General features: G+C 41.2%; 1 protein-coding gene across 1 annotated transcript in view; it reads right to left on the bottom strand.

Annotated features, from left to right (window-relative positions):
- The window catches only part of BEND7 (BEN domain containing 7), a gene marked incomplete at both ends in the record, with an annotated part of 74,555 nt that overhangs the window by 2,158 nt on the left and 49,858 nt on the right, over nt 1–22,539 (bottom strand). The window contains 2 exon segments of the mRNA XM_084253779.1: nt 1,289–1,339; nt 9,856–9,975. Of these exon segments, the coding sequence (XP_084109905.1) occupies nt 1,289–1,339; nt 9,856–9,975 (171 nt within the window).

Genomic DNA, 22,539 nt, shown 5'->3' with positions numbered 1-22,539 from the left:
AGAACCGCATGGTGTTCCTCCAAAGGGCCTCCTGAAATGTGCAAGCTCATTAGTAGTAGTATTTCATGCATCTGCTGGGAGTGGACCAGGGCTGATGTGAGTTGTCCTGATTCAGAGAACAAAAGAATGGGAAGGAACAATAGAGATCATGCATGGCAGTTCTCCAAATTCATAAATGTGGAAACACAGCCAAAGAGAAGCCTCATTTACATAATGACTCCATACCGTAGGTACTTGATGTAAATAGGTCCCTCTTTTACCATGTGACTTATTTATTTGCCCATCCTTCTGTGGTGCAGCTACTCCATGACAGAAAAAGCCCTGGATCACATACATGGTTGTTTTCTTGTTGCTTTGAAGTGAACTAACATAGGCCTACCCTAGGCCTGTGAGCTCTGCTTTCTCTGTCATCTCAGGATAAACGCCCTCAGGGAACACGTGACCGAGGGGAGTGTCTACGCAGACTGGCTACTCCATTAATATTTGCTGACTTTCAAACATACCACCACAAATTTAGAGGAGAAAACATTGATTAAGCTTTTTCATGTATAGGGATTTTGGGGGCATCTAGGTTTTGTGGGAAGAGAATCTTCTGGTATTTTGAGGGAAGTGAAAAGAGCTCCGGGACTCTTAGGGAGGGTATAACTTGTTTGTCACCAGTTCACTGGGGCAGGACACAAGGTTCGGATGTATTACTTGGGATACAAATAATGTGAAATCAGAATTGTGTCTATGAATTAATATTATAGCAAATGACGTCAACAAAATGTATTTTGGTTGATTTTGTGCCACCCATGCTGGATAGAATGGTTTATTGAATCACTCAATTAAAACAGTATTTGTTGGTTGCACCTTATATAGAGAGCAATGACTGACAGCCTCACAAAACCTACTTAGGGGAGATGGAGAGAGGACAGATGGAAGTGAATTTCATTACAAAACTGGTGATCCTGGTTCTAAAAAAAATAACATTTCACATGAAATATCTTTTTATGTCCAGAGGTTTCAGGAAGCAAAATGTTATGATACTAAGTTCTTAGGACTTGCTGTTCTGAAGTTTTTAAGAATGTGAAACAGAATATTAGAAAAGTGTAGCTTTTCATATTCAATGTGGAAAAATATCTCTGAACACAGGGCGTTGAGAACCTCTGATTACTATGATTGGGGCCTGTTACAGAAGCAGTTTTATCAGGTAATGGTATCGCTAATATTAAAAACATTTTTAATGCAAATATTTTCATGTGCTGTGTTTTCCAGCGGGTGATGAAAAAATAACTAACTGCTTTACCTGTTGGTGGCAGAGAAATGCCGTCCAGTCTCTCATCACCGTCAGCCACCTCTGCTGGTCACAAACATAAAACACAAATCTCATTAGCTTCAGGGAGCACATTCATTTTACTGACTATAGTAACACAATTAAAAACCCCAGTATACACAACAGTTTCCACCTTTCTTTTTTCTTTTCAGCTTCAGCAGGTTCACATAACAGATTTTAGTACCACTTTTTAAAATTTTTTTAAATTTTTATTTATGCATACAAGGACTAGGGTTCAGGCCAGAAGTGTGGGGGGTGGTGGTGAGAGGATTCACCAGAGACAGAGTGGGGTACAGAACAGGCGGATTGACTGAAATACACTGCTGAGGGGAGCAGCAGGCGAGTCAGGAGTGGTCTGCTGTGTCATGTGGGTATCTCCCTGGCTGGGGATTGAACTCGTGATGCAGTAACTGCAGACAGCTTCATAGGTTGTGTCTTAACCCCTTGCGCCACCAGAGAGGACCTTTAGTACCACTTTTAAATAAATTATTTTTAAGGTGATATTTCCTGCATTCAGTGTTTTTACATCTTCTAACCTTAGTCTATCAATCACTAATGATTTCAGTTCATTTTCACTTATTTACATAGACTTAAATATCTACCCAGAATCTGATTAGCAAAGGCATGGTGAGTAAATTTCCATGGCAGAATTTTACTTGTCATCCTCAGAGCCATATCAATGACTTGTTGAGAATGAACCTTCCTTTGGAGGTGATTGGAAATTCAGATGCTGGGGCTGCCAATCTAAATTGGCATCAAATTCAGTCATAAAGAAAATCAGAAGGAATGCCTTTCTTCAAAAGAGCCATCATTTCTATGGTTTAAAATGCAAACCTTTGCTCATCTCTGATATGTTTTAATCTCTTTAGGAATCTTCCAAAGGCAGACCCTTCCGTCACAGGAAAACTTTCACTAAATACAAAAAGAAGGTGCCCATGGGTCTCCTGATAACTGATGGGCTCGTCAGTCTCCCCAACAAAACGTTTGGGGAAGCTATTTGGTAACTGTGGTGGTACCCTCTGTCCCGGGCTGGCCTCCCTGTTGGACGTTTCCTGCCGCCTGCACACATGCACACGAGCCAGGCAAAGGAGGGTGGCCATTTACATTGTGTTGTGATGCTGAGTTGGCAGGAAGCAAATCTAACACTATGTTCTTGTGGTTGCTTTCAACACAATCAGAGTTCAGATATGGCTAGAGGTGTTCAAAGATTTCCACCCTAATTCACCATCTAACATCTTGTCCTCAGATTGCTACACACTGGCATGAGAGAAAGACCCATTGTCTGCTGACCTGCTGAATCCACCACCAAGGGAAAGCGCTGTGAAGAGGCACAACACTCTAGACACATTTGGTTGGAGAAGAGTTAGAAACCACTGAAAATGATGTTGTAAGTGAATATTTAACACATAAAAACATTCAAGCCAACAGGATAAATGGCAAGATTAAAATTTTATAAAAAGGTTTATAAATGAAATATAGGACATACTAAAATGTTTACAGTATTTCTGAATGAAAGCCTTATAGGTATTTAAAATTTTGCCCTTTGTGTTTTAAAAATAATTCTATATATTTAAAAATGGCAAACATGTCTCTTTTATATTTAGAAGACATTATGTTATTCTAATTGAGTGAATCTGAATAGGTAGATGAACTACATGGTAGTTCTTTCCTTGTCTAGAATTTTAACAATTCTTCAGTAGTAATAATATAGCAATGGTAGCCACCACCATCTACTAAGTGCTTCCATTTACTGAGTACTTTCTATGCATTTTATCATTTGCCCTGGAGAAAAGCCTATGAAGCAGGTCTGTTATTATGTACCTATTTCTGCAAATGAGGAAAGAGAGGTAAGAGAGGTTAAGAAACCAAGGCGACACTTATCACCAGATCAGAGCCAGGGCAAGGCCTCTGCTCTTCATCTCGGCTATTATCACATACATCATTAAAGGCTAGATTTTAAAATTTTCAAGTTTTAGTATATTTTTTATTTGAGTAACTTTCTCTGCTTCACATGTATAATTGCTTTTCATTTGTCTATAACAAAAATTAGTTCTGGGTATAAGTTGATCTTACCATTTTAAGTCAGTTGCCCTCATTTAAAAAAAACAGTCCCTTATAATTACCTGCCTTAGCATGAACAGAACATAAACAACCACATACACATATTTTATAAATTATTATATAAAAATTAATATGTATTAGCTGTATAACAGGGCAGAGCATTGTGGATGGAGGACATGACTGTGTTGCTTATATTTAATTATAACATCTGTCTGTAACAACGAGCTCACAATCTTTCATCCCTGGTGACAGTCAAGTTGTGAAATTTGGAAAAGACTGAGCAGGTCCAATAAAAATTTAATAGCAGTGACAGCTTTACTTTTAGATCTAACACACACACAAATTGTGACTTCAGCTCTGAAGAAATAATCTAATGAAAATGATAAAAACCCACACCAGGAAAGGAATCATTCCAGTTATAGAAAAAAGTTATTACATGTCACGAGAGCTCCAAATGAATTCTGTTTGGATTCACATAACGACCTTTCATATGCATGGAGCACTTCTTTCTAGAGGCAGTGTGGGCTTCCTTAAGCAGTGAGTTGATTAGCTTGCCCAGTTAGAGTCTGCCCCTCGTTCCAGGAATTGAGCCAAATATGATAAATAAGGTTGAAGTTGTGGCATATCTATGAGATACTGTTTGCATTATCATTTAGACCAAAAATAGTCACCACAAAGGCATGAGGACCAGCAACATTATTGATCCTGGTCTGACAGTTTCTATCAGCATCATGAAGAATGCAGGTGGCTGGGGTCCCACTTTCATGCCACTGAAGGAGAATGAAGTGTAACAGTATTTGACAAAATTGGGAGACAAAACCAATTTGGAAGGTTTCTGCTGATGTACTATCATTTTGGTCTGGTTTTGATGTGCATGTCAGGATTAGTTTTGTCCTATGGCCACCTTCTACTTCTCAGACACTAACAGAACCAGCCAGAAAGTCAGAAATGAAATGCCAAGGTGCCAATCACAAATATCTAGGAAGATAATCTAAACCCAGTAGTGGAAGGTGAAGATATTCTCAATCAAATACAACTGCAGAGCAGGGCAGTAATCTTCCTTGCATGTCAGCGGCTCCTACAGGAATGGCAGAGCAGGCAGCAGGCTGTAGTTTGGGTCCCATTTGTAGAAACTGGTGTGTGTGTGTAGAAGAACGCTTAGGTGAATTATCAAAACAAAGGCTGAGATAGTTCAGAAATTTGTTCACTGGCCAGTCTGTTTGAAGGAAAGAGATACAGGAATATGGATGACCCCACTGTGAGCGTCTGTGTTTGTTGGAAGGAAAGAATGGACTTAAAAAGACCAGAGCTTAAAAGTATTGGTCTTAGCATTTGACAGGAGGGAAAAAAAAAAGAGGTGTGTTTATGTATACATATAAGGAATCTTTTTTTTTTTTAAAGATTTATTTATTTATATAAGAACTGGGGTACAGGCCACAGGTGCGGGAGGGTGAGAGGATTCACCAGAGACAAAGCTGGGAACAGAACAGGCAGACAACCGAAATACACTGCTAAGGGGAGCAGTGGGCGCAACAGGAGAGGTCTGTTGTGCCATGTGGGTCACCTCCCTAGCCAGGGATCGAACTCATGCCACATGTCTGTAGATAGCTTCATAGTGCTGCATCTCAACCCCTGGCACCATCAGGGAGGCCCCCCCATAGGGACTTTTATAGTCATTCTCCTCAGCTAAAGGCACATGTTTATAACACAAAGCCCTTTTCTTCATTTTTCTGGGTTGTCTCTGCAGCTCCTAAATTAGTAACATCCAGAGTTCCAGATTGATGCAGTTCTTTCCCTTGAAACCAAGTAGCTCCAAGAAGTTCTTATATTTCCCCACTGACTCCCACCTGCCCCTGTGAGTGAGGAAGGGACCAGCATGCACACCACAGATTCTAAGTAGAGCAAGCACCGGAACTGGCTAGCGCACCTCAGGCTGGAGGTGGGGACAGAGTAAGGGGCACAGGTACAGAAGAAACAAAGGAAAGGAAACAGAACAAAAAGAAGAAAAAACTGGGTGGCTGAATCTTTGGGACGATGGCTCTTTGCCTTTCCTTTGGACTTATGAATAGTCTTATTTTTTTTTAAAGATTTATTCATTCATTCATTCATTCATTCATTCATTCATTTATTTATTTATACAAGCACTGGGTACAGTCAGAAGCGTGGGAGGGTGAGAGAATTCACCAGAGCCAGAGCAGGGAACAGAACAGGCAGACTGACGAAATATACTGCTGAGGGGAGCAGTGGGTGGCAGGAGAGGTCTGCGTGCCACGAGGGACCCTCACCAGTGGCTGGGGATTGAACCAGAGCTGCAGAGGCTGCAGGCAGCTTCGCAGCCCAAAGCTCAACCGCTGCGCCACCAGGGGAGGCCCAAATAGTCTTATTTATTATTAAATTTAGGTCTTTTCACTATGACAAATTTCAGCTCTCTCAAACCTGAGCATTATATTTAGTGGTTTTGGTTTTTGGGTTTCCCCCTGAAAATCACTAGGTAAAGGAAAGTTCTTATAATACTCAAAACTGTCAAGATTGCTAAGGAGGCATTTAGGCAATATGAGACCATCTTAATACTTATTGCAGGAACACAGCTCAGGCTTAATGATTGAAATTTAACTTGGGATATAAAACTGAGGTGACACAGCACTCACCACAACACCAGTGTCAATAAAGGGTGATTGACTGTAGACCTACTGGGCAATGGTCTTCAGTAACACCTGTCATTCAGCTACAAAAACATTTTTTTACCCCCAACTTTTTCCTGGACCCTGAATATAAAGGGGGTGAAAGTAATAAAGAGGAAGAAGAAAGGGGCACTCTGGGAGGATCATGTGAGTGGCCACAGGTAAGCCCAGTAGTCCTAAGGACCTTGTTCCTAAGGACAAAGCTTAGGGACAATAACACCCCATGGGGTCTGGGCTGAAACAGACAAGTATTTGAACCTTAAGAAAGGAACTGATGGAATATTCCAGGATCTTGTGTGACTTTGATGAGCTAAATAACAAGACCTTTTAGTTGTAGACAGACTATTGTCCTTTTTATGAATTGGTCTGTTGACACATTCAACAAATGTTCTTGTGTGTCCATGCTGTGCCAACTGCTGTTCTAGAAACTTGGGATAGAAACATGACTCAGATGCAGGCTCTGTGGCTGAGGATCCCATGGTCAGTGGAGGAAATAGATGTGTAACTATTCCGGTAGCAGAAGACAAAAGTGCTGGCATGACCAATGAAGCTTTCAGAAGAAAGTAACTTTTAAGATTCTGTGGCAGAAGAAGTTGTTTCCAGATAGAGGGAAGTCATGAGTGTGAGAACCTAGCATATTTCAGAACAGGGAGAGATTTGGGTGGTGGAAGTAGGCAAGTGGCCTATGGCCTATGGCAGGAGATGAGGTGGTGAGGAGGGTCGGTTAGACTGAGAAGACCCTTGCATCCCTTGTTGGTGGTGGGGGTTGTTGAAGGGACTTTATTTGGGGACTGCAGAAAGAAGTAATTGATAGGGGTGGGCCATGATCAGATTTAATAGGCAGAGGCATAGACAATGTAGTCAGGGTCTTGGGACATGGCGTCACTTAAGCTGCCTATTGGGGAGCCATCAGTGATGGGACAGTTGAGGTCATGATGAGGATTTAGAATAAGAAGAGTAGCAAGGATGGAAACTTAGGAAAGCTGGGATTTGGAGAAGAGAAAGCAGCCCAGGAGATTGAAGGCACTGAAGAGAATTTGGAGAAGAAAAAAAGAATGATATCACAGAACGTCGGGGAAGAGAATGAAACTTAACAGTATAAAAATCAACATGGAGGTCAAGTCGGAGTGTTAATGTCAACAGAAAGTTGATATTAATCTGATCATCTGGAAGTGTAACAGCAAGAGTAAATATAGAAGAGAGAGGTTAGAAGGCAAATGTGATGCATTCTGGAGTGAAATGGGTGGGGAAGCCCACTTAGGGAACGCAAGCCCTTTTGGAAGACATCTGACCAAAAATGTTAGGAGAAAGAGATGACAATGTTTTTAAGAATTGGCAGGGATAATGGGATTGTTTTGTTTTTGTTTTGGTTGGCAAAGGGAAGGAGGATAAGGTCATGAACATATTTTGAGCCTTATTATGAGTCAGCTCTGTGTTAGTGGCAATACTTACATATCTAATTTTAGCTCTGAGAACACCCCTGAGGTAGGTATTAGTCTCTTACATAAAACGAGAATGCAGGGCTCAGAGAGGCCGAGTGATTTGTCCAAGGTCCCAGGAATTTATAAAAGGCAGATAAGAATGAAGAATTCAGGCACTGAAATCACAGAGACCTTGAGAATGAAAGTGGCATTCTTAATAATTACGCCAGGACAACAGCAGCAAAGCAGATGGCAACAAGTCATAATAGGCTGGCTGGCCCCCTAACCTGGGATATGAAGGGCCACAGGGCCATGGCCTCAGCAATCCCCAAGCACTGCTGTGTACAAGTAGAGACATCTTCCGAGAGGAACACTAACTTCAGCTATACAGAAATTTATGTACAAGATCTGGAGCCTTAGTAACTCCAAGGCTGGCTTTATTTTTATGTTTAGTACATGAGAAGGACACTGAGGATTAGAAAGATCAAGTCCACCCAAGGTCCAGAGCTGGTGGAGAGATTTGAAAATCAGATCTGACTCTACGAGGACTTATTACACAATAAAATTATAAAATTATTAAAATTAAAAAATAAAAAATAGCCTATTAAAAAAATTAGCCTATTGCTCTTTATAAGATGAGCATCAAGTATAAAAGAAAGCAAAAGATTGATAAAAAAGGGGAAGATTTCAATTTAAAACAGTCATCTACAGGGGCCTCCCCGGTGGCGCAGCTGTTGAGTGCTGGATTGCAAAGCTGCCCGCAGCCTCTGCAGCGCCGGTTCGATCCCCGGCTGCTGGGTGAGGGTCCCACATGGCACGAAGACCTCTCTTGCCGCCTGCTGCTCCCCTCAGCAGTGTACTTCGGTCCTTCTGCCTGCTCTGCTCCCCACTCTGGCTCTGGTGAATTCTCTCACCCTCCCGTGCTTCTGACTGTACCCAGTGCTTGTATAAATAAATAAATAAATAAATAAATCTTTAAAAAAAAAAAAAACAACAAAATCCCAGTCATGTACAGCTGAATATTTGAGACTACCAATTGCCACTTTCATAGAAAAGAACTGAAGGGTTTTTACACTGAAAAACCACTTGCTCCGTGGGTATGTCTCGTCGGTCAAGGGCATTCCCAGGCTAAGCCTGGAGCTCTCCCTGGAGACCCTGATCTGCGCTCCTCCATGGGCTCCGTCATGGTTACTGTCACCACTCACTGTGAGAGTTCACATAGGAGGATGTGTTAGAGGTAGTCTCACACTTTGTACTGCAGTTCTCACAGCGCCCCATAACTCCCAGCCTGTAACATTTCACCTCTAAAGTCTACCCCTCAAATTCCCACATTCCAGCCATGGACACAAGGAAGGCTTTTATCAGGCTAGGTGTCCTGAGGATTGATCACGAATTGTTATTATTATTTTTTTAAATAATATATCCAACAGGCTGTGGCCTCTTAGGGATGATTAATCTTACTTGATGGCAGAAAATTGACCTTAATGGGATTCTTTTTTTTTTTTAAGATTTATTTTTATTTTATTTTCATTTATTTATACAAACACTGGGTATAGTCAGAAGTGCGGGAGGGTGAGAGAATTCACCAGAGCCAGAGCAGGAAGCAGAGCAGGCAGAGGGACTGAAGCACACTGCTGAGGGGAGCAGCGGGCGGCAGGAGAGGTCTGCCCACCATGTGGGACCCTCCTCCAGTGGCCGGGGAGCAGCCGGGGATCGAACCGGCGCTTGCAGAGGCTGCGGGCAGCTTCGCAACCCAGTGCTCAACCGCTGCGCCACCGGGGAGGCCCCTTAATGGGATTCTTCACTGGTACATTGGCCCCCTGTCACTCTGGGGAGGCTGATACCTCAAATGATCAAATCCAAATAGTCACAATTCAACTGGTATTCACGTTTCCTCAAAGAATAACTCCAGAATTGCCATATAAACATATAAACTCAATATTATTATATAAACATTTGACTTAAATTCCCTTTCTGTCTATTTTTGAGGTGTTTCTGGTAGGATGATTACTGTTTTCTTTTACCTTAAACAATCAGTCCTCATCAAGTCCGGTAGATACACACAAACAAAAAACATTAAGCTGTAGAAGCAAAACACAAAAGACAGAAGGAGTTTCACATACAGACACATAAAACCTGCAAATGCAATTAACATTTTTTTCGTTTGTACTATTAAAGGAAATGGCCTGACATAATTTTTACTATTTAATCTTCAGGTGATTTTCAAAATTCATTTGAATATAAAACCATAGCACATTATATAGAGCTTCTCCCACAACAGACAATGAAGTACCCTTGAGCAAAGAACTTTACTTTGCAAAATCTAAGAATTCAATAAAGGTCTTCTACAATTATATTCTTGGCAGCTTATTCATACCTGAGCCTCTTTTTAACCTTCTTCTGGCCAGTTTAATTTGATCCTGTAGAATCTGTACCCAGTCTCTCGGGCCAGGAAGCTTATCCACGTGATTAGCCGTACAGTATTTTTCTGTGAAGACTGAAAGAAAATGTGAAATATTGTTAAACACTTTAACAAATTAAAGAAAAAAATGCATATCTGAAATAGGACTACACCAAGGAAGGAAAAAGAGTATATTTCTAAAAGATCTCAATTCTGAAGTGATCTTCAATATTCAAGTTACATTCCTTTGGTGATGACGGAGCTCAGCCCTGCCCAAATACAATATACTGTTGCTTTAAAATGAAACTGGCCATAAATATTAAATAGTTCTTATGGCAACTGTTCCTTCTACCTTCTCTTCCTCCATGTTTATATGTCTTATGGGCAGAGAAAAAGATGCTGCCTATGGGGCCACTGGCTCTATGACAAAATTCACCAAATGTATTAAAAGATTTCATTTTCTTTGTTGTTATGTCAAAATACTATGCAAAATTACCCCAAAAGACAGTGCTGTAATGGTGACTCCTACTAACTCAATCAGTGCTCAAAATCAATATAATGTAGTTTTGTCTTAATGAAAGTTCAATTCTGCTTTGAACCAACCGCTTACATACTGTAATGGTTCCTAAGGAAGGGCTACTTACTGAGCTCAAAAGAAACTATGAAGAGTCATGTGACAGGACATAAGAGAGGCGAGACAGTTTCTGATTAAAGCTGCAGAGTATGTGACTGAACTCATGGGTGCTGCTGCTGGCCTTTCTGCTTCTCACTGCATTCCTGAACAATTTTAAACTCGGTCTTTTCAACTTCCTCTCTGTAAGGTGAAGACCTGGTATGCAGTCACATTGCACTGCCTTCTTGGTATTTAAAAATATTGGTAATTTTCATGTTTCAAAGGTTTCTTTTAAAAAGACATGACAGAGGAAAATGTTGATGGATTTAACTAAATTAAGATGTACATTTCCTACTGAAAAATAAACATTTCATTAGAATGAGAAAAGCTAGTTGCACTAAACATGTCTGAAAAGGTTCAATATCTACCACCACATAAAGAGCTCATTCAAATAAGAGAGCAACTTCAAAAGTCTCCATGGATAAATGGACAAAGTACATTTTGCAAAAAATGCTAGGGAAAAATGTTCAATTAATAAGTAAGCCAGAGAACAGCAAAACACACTTTAAACCTACTAAATCTGAGAGAAAAGTGTTAAAAAGTTAATACTTCATAGTGATAAAATTGTGGCGACCTGGCACATTCAAACATTACTGTTGGAATAAACTGGCAAAACTCTTTGGGGGAAATGAGATGGTAAAATATAATGAGACACATAAAACTGTTTGAGTTTTGGATTGGTAATCTTACCCTGAGAAATTTATCCTAAGGAAATAATTTGAAAGAGAGAAAAAAAGTCATGTACAAATATAAACAGCCTTCTTGGTTGTGTAGAAAGAGAGGATAGCAGCTCTGAGAAGGACAGTTTCAAGGAAGGGAAGCAGGAGGTCCCTTTTAGGAAAATACTGCAGTCCTCCTAGTTAGGGTGGTATTAGTGAGGATTGGAATAATGATCCCGCAAACTACCTGACAGAGATCAGAACATTACTGGGAACATGGATTTCTGGTGAATCATATATCTTGGTAAATACAGCAGAAAGGGTAGGTTTGTGAGGGGAGGGTGCAGTGTTCTGGTGAGGTCTGGGCCTGATAAGTTTGGGGTTTTGTGGAGCACCCATGTGAAGAGGGCTAGGAGATCTTTTCATACAAAAAGCCTACAGTTAAGGGACGGGTGCAGGCTGAAACAGGCTTGAGGGGCATAAACGTATATCCCATAGTTGAAATGAGAAAATGTTGACTGGGAAAAGTATCAGGTGGACAGAGCACTGGGCCAAGTGCAGAGGCACACAGACCTTAATGTTTGAAAGGAGAAGATTAAGGCCAGCTCAGAACTGGCCAGAGAGTAAGGAGAACCAGGACATATGGTCTCGTAAAGGCCAGTGTGGTGCTCGTGAAGAGGAGAGATGGACAGGCAGTGGAGAAGGGCCAGTAAGGGTGGTTTGGAAAGTGTCACTGCAAGTGATTGAAATTTGGGGAATTTCCTTCTCTGAAGCAAAAGAGGGAAAGACTGGGGGAAGAGACAGATGTGCTTATAAGGTGGAATAGCCACCACTGAGATGTCAGTAAACCCAGTGGTGAGGGCACAGAGTGGGAAATGTCTGGAATTGCTTCTGAGAAGAACGGAACAGGAATGCAGCAGACAGGCAGGAGAGAGGGCTTCATAGCTATGGTGGCACCATCTTTGGGATGGGCGGCTTTCTCCAGGGTGCCTTGCTGCTCCAGGTGGAGTAGGACACTGGACAGGAGGGTTAATCTCGGGTTAGGGTTCTGCCGGACAGTTTCGGCAGAAGAGGGGTATTAAGCACCTGAAGAGGTTGCTGAAGATGCCAGTTGAAATGAATGACCTCAGCTTTCTTTATACCCCATTCACCCCCAATTTGGGAAGGAAGTGAAGCCAGAAAAAGCTTAGTAGATTTGGAGAAATCTGTAGTGATCAGGAAATGGAAATAGCAATGGGGCTGGGATGGCAGTGCCACTGACAGTGCAATGCTGGAGTATAAAACACAAGCAGAAGAGCGCACACAATTCTGTGTGTGAACGTTAAGGTGTGGTAAGTGGTGGGGCTGGCACACAGTGAAGGTCACTATGGTTAAGGTCAGGAAGCTGTGAAATTGGAGGGTCAGCATGGTCTTTCATGCAGATAGTGAAGTTATTCAAGGTGACAGCAGGATCTGGTTACAAGAGGATGATGAACTGCTGGCTAACAGCTCTAATAGGAAGGTTCCAGCCCCGCCCCAATGGGGTAGTGCTGGAGTGATGATGAGGAATCAGAATTAGGGAAGGGGAAAATATCAACCAGGTTGCAGGATTTTTGGTTATGTGGGGCATGGGTGAGTAAGCAGGCTCCGCTTGGGAGACATGCAGAGGAGACATGTTCCTGGCATAAGTGCAGTTTTGAGTCTCCAATATACTAGATTCTAGACAACTTCAGGGGTCTCCATTGATTTTGTCTTCCTCAAAGTACCTCATCACAGTCAGTACGAAGAACTCAAAAAACATCTGATGAATAAACATTTTCCAATTTTGTTTCTAATGGAAGCAAATACAACAGCTCACAAATTTAAACTAATTGGGGGAGAAGGGTCTATTGAATTAGTAAGAAGTCTTAACTAATAGGATATATTTAAACAAACAAGGTTTTAGTATATTCAATGTCCATCATGATAAAATTTTCTAACCAGAGAACTGTCAAAAGGTTCTTGAAATCCTGCTTTAACAAACAAGAAAAAAAATTTTTTTTTTATTTAGCACCCTTTTAGTTTATATGAAAATGTGTACCAGAAAAATACACTGTCTTTTTAGTAAGTAAACATCTCCCTCCTTGCAGTATTATTTATATAATTAATTTCCATAGCAACCCCTCTTTTCTTAGATTGTAAAATGCATGTGTCTAAATTAGCACATATTAGAAAGTAGTGGTTCTAAATTAACAAAGTAGATTTGGATTATGCCAACATCAAATGATTTCCAGCAACCACGTAGTGTCAGCAACTAAGACTAGGAGAACCACAGGAAAGGCTCTGGAATCTGTTCTCCTGCTTCAAAAACAGCGCTTTCTAATCGAATCTTGAGTTCAAGGATTCCATCACTCACTAAAAAGGCAACAATTTCTGGTTATTTGTTTCTCGTTCAATTAAAACTTACATGGTTTCAATAAAAAAGAAGCCACAGTAATCAGTCTCTTGGGCCTGTGAGAACTGTGAAGGCACAGTACTGGGGTTTTTGAAAAGTACTATAAACAAATATTTCCACTGGGTATATTATTGGCATTCAGTTTCATAAACCACATTCAAACTTAAAAGAGACTTTTAACTAGACTATCTACTGAAGATAAAAATCTGATTCTCTCTGTTGCATGCACAGATGAAGTCTTAGAACAAGGCCAAAAGATTGTCATTGTATTGATCTGAAAACGCTCAATATGGTATGTGAATAGGGGTATCAAGTAAGCAGAATATATTTTTGCTGTTTGAATCTATAGCTAAAGGTCAAGCTATTATCCTGGTAACAGTTCCATTAGGAGTAATGATGTGAAAAGAGGTATTGCGTTAATGCGCTGGGCTTCCTACTACGTTAATAGTGGGTCATTAAGAATCATAGTAGAACAATTTGCATTCATCCTTAGAATGCAATAGGTCCTAAAGAGAAATCTCCCTCCTTTCCTGTTTGAATATATTAAGGGGAGGCAAGGGCTAATTTTAAACAAGTCCAAATACTCTGAACAAGTAGATGAAGGCCAACAAGTAAACTAAGTAAAAGAGGTAAGGCATCTACACTGTTCAATATAATTTGAGATCCTGAGGCACAAAGAGAATGTTAAGTCACTAGGGAAATGACAAGTGTTCAATTTGATCTGTACATGAATAATGACTTTTCTCAGATGCTTGCATTCATTTGAACCATCCCTTTAATTGTATATAAATAATGAATAAGCTAGTGGTGGGGTAGATCCTTCCCGAGCAAGGTGGCATTTGATATGATCGTCAGTGAACATGGCAGTGTGCAGTGTGTCTGAATGTGACATGCTGAGAACAGTGTGGGTGAGCTGGGCCCCCCAAACAGCTACTGCTCTCACACACAATAGTTCCTAGAAAACTGTTAATTTGGATTGTTCTGCTCTCTATGCTGGGGAAAGCCGAACATGGTATGGATTTTTACAGGAAGCCCTTATATCACAAATACTTTAAGAAGCCGGAGACTTGTAGAACTCTACTTTCACTGTGAATCCTCTATCTCAGATATCTCTGGCTAGCAGTGATAGCCTGACTTCTGATCTGATGACTACATTTTAACTTGTGGTCAATCAGACAAATGGTAATCAAGGTTTATATCAAGTAGAATTGAAAGCTGGGTCCTCAGTAGATCTGCCAAGCTTGGGCTTGTGATAGGGAGGGAACAAAGGTGAGAAGAAGAACTCTCTAGAGTAGGGTCCTGGGGTGCGTAAAGGAGAGGACACTCGGGACCACCTGTAGGTGCAGGAGGAGATACTTCCTGCTCTGAGTGAATGTAAAACATCCAGCACCCTTCCCACATTTTCCTCTGGCTTTTTAAAAGTTATTTGAAATGTCCCACATGCTAAGCACTTTGTATTATCTCTCATTTAATCTTTGTAGTAAACTCAATGGGGGCAGGTACTGCAATTCTACGTTAAGAGAGGACAAAGTCAAAATACGGGCAGGTTAAGTAGCTGGCCTCAGCTTGCACAGCTAATGGGGACTATTATCCACACAAATTATTTAATTTTTAAAGCAAAGTTGGAGATGAGCACACAGATTTTGTAAAAGAAAAATGAGTGCATTCTAAACATAAGCAAATCAATGCCTAAGTTAATAGTTCTGTGTGAGAATTGTGAATGTTGGTGTTATTTCAACGACAAAACAGAAGCATGATGGATCCCAGGGGAAAGAGAACCATGAGATCGGCCAGGTCAAGGAAGCCATTTAGGCTGTGGCAAGGAAGCCATTTAGGCTGTGGCTTGCATACGTTAGAGCGTAGATATTGTCAATTCTGGGATTGAGGACTTTGACTCAAATTTTGTATGGTTCTAATTCTCTTTAATGATACTATTCTCCAATTTCATGGAGAGAACAAAACCTATAAATTTTTGGCTTGATATCCATTCTAATAATTAATCAAAATAATAAAGGTGGATACTATAAGAGAGAAAGAGCTAAATAAGGCTGTTTTATGGTATAGGGCCTTAACCTCCATAGCTTGGTATAATTGTTTAATTGTTACTGGTCTAGGAACTGGCTCTCTGTTTGGAAATATTATTTTATCAGATACCCACAGGGGTGAGGCTTAAGAAGTTAGCTCACACTAACTAAACCTATAAGAGACTGATAAATAAACTAGGATGACAATATGTAATGTGCAGGTTATCTTTCTAGCACTGGGAACATCTGATGCCATAACCCCGTGTTTCCACTTCTTGGAATCTAGATGCTGAAATGAAGAACTAAGCAGAAGGCTCCTTGGAAAGCATGGAAAACCAAAAGCAGCTGGTTAGTGTGGGGGCTGGTTAAGTTTAAGGATGCCTCTGTGAGACTGCCCACTCTTGGCCCTTGTTGCCAAAGTGGGTGGGAATTTTGGTACCTGTGCCCTCTCAGCCAGAACTTGAGTGAGAAGAAGCTGGGCAGTTGAATGCAGGGGAGCCCGGACACAGAGTGCACAAAGGGATAGACTAGACCCTGATCCTTTTCCTCAGATGAGCAAGCATTGAGAGGATTAGGGTTTTAGCAGCAACAGGCAAAGTAGCCCTAACGTACTATATACAAACTAGAATTGTGAGTGGTAGAAACTAAGTAGCCTAGAAAACGACAGTAATCATAACAGTATGATACTTGAAGAAAAACAGACACAAAAACCAATGGAATAGAAATGAGAGCCAAGAAATAAACCCACACTTATATGACCAGTTAATCTATGACACAAGAACCAAGAGTCCACAACAGAGAAGGAAAGTCTTCAACAAAGGGTCTTGGGAAAGCTGGACAGCCATATGCAAAAAGGTAAAACTAGAACACTATTACCACACCATACACAAAAATTAACTCAAAATGAATTACAGAGGTGGAATTACAACTGATGTGGAAAAAAAAAAGAAAAAGAATGGTGTTAAAATGCATATCATGACAGAAATAAATTCAATCCCTCCCTCTCATTGAAGGCAAAATCAAATTCCAGGTGGACAAAAAGCCTGAATACAAAAGATGAAACTTTAAAATTTTGTTGAAAATAATAAGAGAATACCACTATATCACAAGGGTAGTGAGAATTTCTTAAAATGGACACCAAAAAAAGCAAAAAGCATAGAGAACTCTATCTGTTACATTTAAACTCTGGTATGGTAAAAGACATCATACGCAAAGTTTTCACAAGTTGGAAAATAGAGAAAATATTTGTAATATGTAACAGACAAAAGAATTAACATATGTCAGTGAGAAAACAATCGCCTAATGGAAAAAATAGGAAAACAGTGGAAATTCACAGAAGAAAAAAACAAAAAAGAATAAATATGAAATGATGCTCAATCGTTAATAATCAGGGAACCCAGCACAGAGGTGCCATTTGAGACCCATCGGACTGGAAAAAATTAAACTTTGCTTGGGACCAGATGTTGGCAAGGATGAAGAAAAGTAAGATTTCTTATACATGGCTGGTGAATGCATAAATGAAATCAGTCACTTTAGAGAGTCATTTGGCAATGCTTAATGAAACTGAAGATGCTTATACCCTGTGACTCAGTTCTACTCGCTGGTGGGTCCCCAAGAGAAACTCACCCGAGAGCCCCGGGAAATACCAGCTGACAGTGACTGCTGCCATTGACACAGAACCAACCTGACAGCCAATCGCTTACCAGAAAACTGGAGAAGGAAATTTACATATACAGTGATCAGCAGTTAAAATGAATATACTATCTAAGTACTGATGTGGAGAAATCTAGACACAGAAAGTGGATACAAAGTTGCAGAAGTACAGTACGAAAGATTGGTAAAGTCACAAAAGAACAGTCGATGTGGTTTCCCGACACCCATATGAGCAGTAAAATAGAAAAGCTTGAATGGGAAAGACTCACACCAACTCCTGCTGAGCTCCCTTCTAGAGCAGGAGGAAGGAGGAGGTAGAGAAAGGTAAGGGAAGGTAGAGGGACATTTTGATTTAAAAATAATAAATAATAAAGGAGGGTGGGTATGAAGTAAACATAACTTGGTTTTTTTTTTTTTTAAAGATTTATTTATTTATTTTTTATTTATACAAGCACTAGGTACAGTTAGAAGTGCGGGAGGGTGAGAGAATTCACCAGAGCCAGAGTGGGGAGCAGAGCAGGCAGAAGGACCGAAGTACACTGCTGAGGGGAGCAGCGGGCGGCAGGAGAGGTCTGCGCGCCACGTGGGACCCTCCTCCAGTGGCCGGGGAGCAGCCGGGGATCGAACCGGCGCTGCAGAGGCTGCGGGCCGCTTTGCAACCCAGCGCTCAACCGCTGCGCCACCGGGGAGGCCCAAACATAACTTGTTTTAAATCTCAGTGGTAAGGCAGAGAGACAATGGATCTTGGAAAATGCCAACACATTGGACATGAAGAGCAACACTAGCATTTGCACTTCTGACTGATAAGACTATGCCTATGCTGGGGGGCGAATGCTTCACTCAGAGAACAAATCCGAGTTAATCCTAGGCATGCTGTGGAAACGTCCTCCCTCTCCATGTCTCAAGTGCACACACCCTCTGCTGGGACAAGCACTAAGAGCTCTCGCTGACAGAGGACTTTAGCGCTTTGTCTGCTGGGAGAGAGTGAAGACAGCCCATCCTCCTTCAGGTTGTAGCGGATATGACCTTTGCAGGCAAGGCCTTCCCCAGTTTGTTAACAAGGGGCTTCAAAAATAACAGTATCTAGACCCTAAATAATAAACATCTATAAATAATAGCATCTAGGCTATAAACCTGGCAAGGGCAGAGATCATGGCTGTCACACACTGCTGGGACATACCGGGCAGCCTAAGCGTACGGTCTGTGAAAGAACAGATCTGAGAAACTTCTTTCTTGCTCTGTGGCTTTGAAGAACTGAAGGAAGAATTTCTGCAGTAAGTAGACATAGGTCTTGAAATATCCTGAGCCCTGAGGTTCACTTCAGATTTGATTTAACTTTGAGATTGAGCATAGTTCATCAACTAATGTACCTAAAATGCAAGTTTTGGAATTAAAAATAAATTTCAGGAACTAGAGCAATGCAAATAGTGCTATTGACCTATCGCTGCATCCCACAGAGCTGATCCTTGCGTGGAGTTGAAAGGGGCCTAAGATCATAAACCCACAGAACAAACTTGATTGTTTGTTGATTCCTAGCCATATTTACTTAATTCTATAGGTTTTCTTCTGCAAATCTGAACTAAAATTACTGAACCATATAATTTCTGAATGGGTAAGGACTTTTTTTTTTTAAAGATTTTATTTTTATTTATTTATACAAGCACTGGGTACAGTCAGAAGTGTGGGAGGGTGAGAGAATTCACCAGAGCCAGAGTGGGGAGCAGAGCAGGCAGACTGAAGTACACTGCTGAGGGGAGCAGCGGGTGGCAGGAGAGGTCTGCCTGCCATGTGGGACCCTCCTCTGGTGGCCGGGGAGCAGCCGGGGATCGAACCGGCGCTGCAGAGGCTACAGGCAGCTTCACAACCCATGGCTCAACCGCTGCGCCACCGGGGAGGCCAGAATGGGAAAAGACTTTAACAATGAGCCAAGTTGTACTTTTTTTTTTTTTTTTCAGAGAAGATACTGTTTTAAGATCGGGAGTGGCAGAGGAAGGGGTAAACCTACATTTCTCAATACTCTTTTCACCATCCCCAAAACAGTGGGACTTTGAGGTTTGAACAGTCATATTTAATCACAGAAGTTCTCAAAGATCTGAGGACAGAGTAGGGTGGAGGAAAATTAGTAACACCTCTTAGCTTCCTTTTTTCAGCTTTGTTACAATGGTGCCTCGGTCTAAAAGAAAGTGCTTTAGAGGTTTCTCATATAAGTTAGTTTCAATTTACTTCAATTTAAGAAAGCCCATAGCAGAGCTCATTTATAAAACAACTACTGGGAAACACAATTAACACTGGCTGGCTGTGCAAAACACATCTATGTTTAACATCTTAGGTGTATTGCAAACAAATGATAGCTGCTAAAAACTAAGATCTGGGTAACAACAGGCTTCAATGTAATGGTGTATTTATTTATTATTTTATCCTTTTTTGGCAAAGAGAAATGTTTCAAAATCATGAATCCATTGATTCATAGAAATGCTACTTGGAAGGTGTGTTTGCGATAGCATTATCACTCATTTAGTTTTGAGGATCAAGCAGAGCAAAATTTAAAAGACTGAGAATCTTCAGCTAAAATAGTAGGTTAAGGAGTGTAAGACCACATGGCACTGACACTCCTTGCCTTTGCCCCAGCACCGAGTCACAGAACGCTTCCATGCTTATCTGTTCTCTACATTAATGAAATAAGGAGAGAGGACTGAGTTTTCTCAGTTTTTAAAGTTAGGGCTTCTTGGCATATGGACTTTCCAAGTCCTTCATGAGGCACTGGGAGTTCACTCCCTAGCCAGGGAGTTAGGGGAGGGATTCCCACGGTGCCAGAATAAGGTAGGACACATCCAGGAAGCTCAGGGGCTGTGCTGTCCCTCACAGCCACCTCCACTCAGAGCAGCCAAGGCTGGAAGAACAGGTGTGAGGAGCCAGGAGGACAGTGGGGTGATGGGAGGGTTGCCTGCGAGGGTCAGGGCACCAGCGCAGGATGTGCATCCCTCCTTGCCTGAATGACCTGTGCTGTTGTGCAGTGGACATCAGAAGTTGGGCACTAGGACAGGGCTGATGCCTCACAGGCAGGATTTTAATTTCTGTTCTTTTTTTTAATAGTGACAATTCCCTTCTAGCTGAGATCAGTTGGCTCTAGGAGAATTTTGGGTTCACATTTTGAGGCTGACAATAAAAAGGTCTTAAACTTTTCTTTGATGCCCTTTTTGAGGGCCTGAGGAGCAATAAAGAGGCATGCTCAAACACACACACACACACACACACACACACACGTGGATACTGATGTATCAATAAGTCTTGAAACTGTGAAAACAGGAAATGGCACATTTAACTTGCCTTGGATTCCATTATTGGATTTATTTAAATCAAATCCCAGAATAAAATTGTATTACTTTACCTTCTGAAGATGATTACTCTCTGGCTTGACGCAAAGTGTGACAGACTACACTTTTCACATTGCATATTATGTAGGTTGCTTTGATATTTAATGATATCAGTGCTTTTAAGACCCCAACAAGTACAGATTTGGTTTTATATTTGGAAGCACCATAATGCTTTGGACTGACACTGTCCTTGATTTCTGTGTGCCATCGGCTCCATCTGTTGCTGTTGTTTCTTCTCGTCCTCAAACTGATTTTTCCTTCTTGAGTGTCAGCTGCCCTTTTCCAACTTGTCATGGAGAAGTTGTGAGGTTATGCTGTTACTCATGCCCTAGATACATCCCCAGCCGTGGAGTTGTGTTTTGATTTTTAAGAAACTACCTTATTTTCAGTGAAGAAAAACTGACTGCCTGACTTCCTCCATCCCTCTTTCCTTCCTTCTCCTATTTATTGATTATTAGTTTGTGATTGACACTGTTTCACATGTCAGGGGATGTGTAAAGCAAGTACAAAACATGATCTTGTCTCTGTAGGAGCAACAGTTCTGTTGGGAAGATGAGACACCCAACATAAGTAGGATAACCAGGCATCCTGATTGGCCTAGGACAGTTCAAAATGCCTGCCTTCCTGATGAAATTATTAACAGCACCATTTCCCCCTTCAAAAACATCCCAGTTTAGGCAATGATTGATATAGTCATCCTCCACATAAACACTGAGTAGCAAAGCAAAGGGTTAGAGTCACTGCTAAATACCATAAAGGTAATATGTGGCACAGGAAATCAGAGATGGGAAATCAGTGTGGGCTTGGGCATCATCTTGGTGGAGATGAGACTAGACTATAAAGAATGTTAGATTTGTCTACAAAGAGGAGAGAGTGAGGCAGGAGACAGTATATCTTAACGTTTAGAAGGAGATTGGCATTCTTGAGGAAAAGTGTCAGTACTGGGCTGATTCTCCAGGTGAGAGCACTGAAGACATAGCCATAAGGAGAGAGGCATCTAGTTGTGGGAGCTAAGAAGGAAAATGTCGTGAGATTTTGTTTATAAGTGTTACTTGTCTGTTAATGTAGAGTGTGAACTGGAAGGGGAAAAGGAGGGAGAAGGAGAATATAAGTTCAAGGAGACAAGGCAACGCAGAGTTGGGCCAGGTTGGTGTCGGAGGAGTTGAAGGGCAGTAAGAGAGAGAGAAGAAAGTCAAAAAGAATTGAAAGAGCTGGGGAACTGACTGGCATTAGAGGCAAAGGTTTAAAAATAAGGCACTGAAGGTAACACTAAGTTTTCATACTTGGAAAATTGGGAAAATGTTGATGCCTCTGTCAAAAATAATGTAGTTGCAATGGGGTGATAGTTCTAGAAGCCACACACTACCTTTTAGGTGATCTGTGTGGATCACAGGGACCACACCCAACTTTCTTTTAGAAAGAAACCAGGACAGTGTCCGAAGTCTTCCAATTAAGTTAGAATGTCCTGCATGTCTTAGGCACTGCTGCCAACTATCTCATTTGCTCCTGGCTTCTGTCCACATTTCTAATTAGGATTTGCTCCCACTTCATTGTACCTGGCTGTTGATTCAAGATGGTACATGTGATGATGAAGCAATCTGAGGAGAAATGTATTTAAAATAGTCAATGTTGGATTTACTCTGTGATCAAAGGGGCAGGGTTGATGAGAGAATGGTGAGATTCTGAGAAGAACCAAGAACTGACCATGGAGATGTGTCAAATCTAAGCAAGGGCTGGCTGCGAGAAAGACCCTGAAAACAGTCAGAGTAAGAGAAGACTTAACTGTAGGGAGCAGTCAGCAGGAAGGCCTAATTTCAAGAGGCAGCACTCCTCACTTTACTAAGCTTACCCAAAACTAGAAACA

This window comes from Talpa europaea (assembly GCF_964194135.1).
Source record: "Talpa europaea genome assembly, chromosome: 14".
Taxonomy (NCBI): Eukaryota; Metazoa; Chordata; class Mammalia; order Eulipotyphla; family Talpidae; genus Talpa; species Talpa europaea.
The sequence above is the reverse complement of the archived record's forward strand: the minus strand, read 5'-3'. Positions and strand labels throughout refer to the sequence as shown.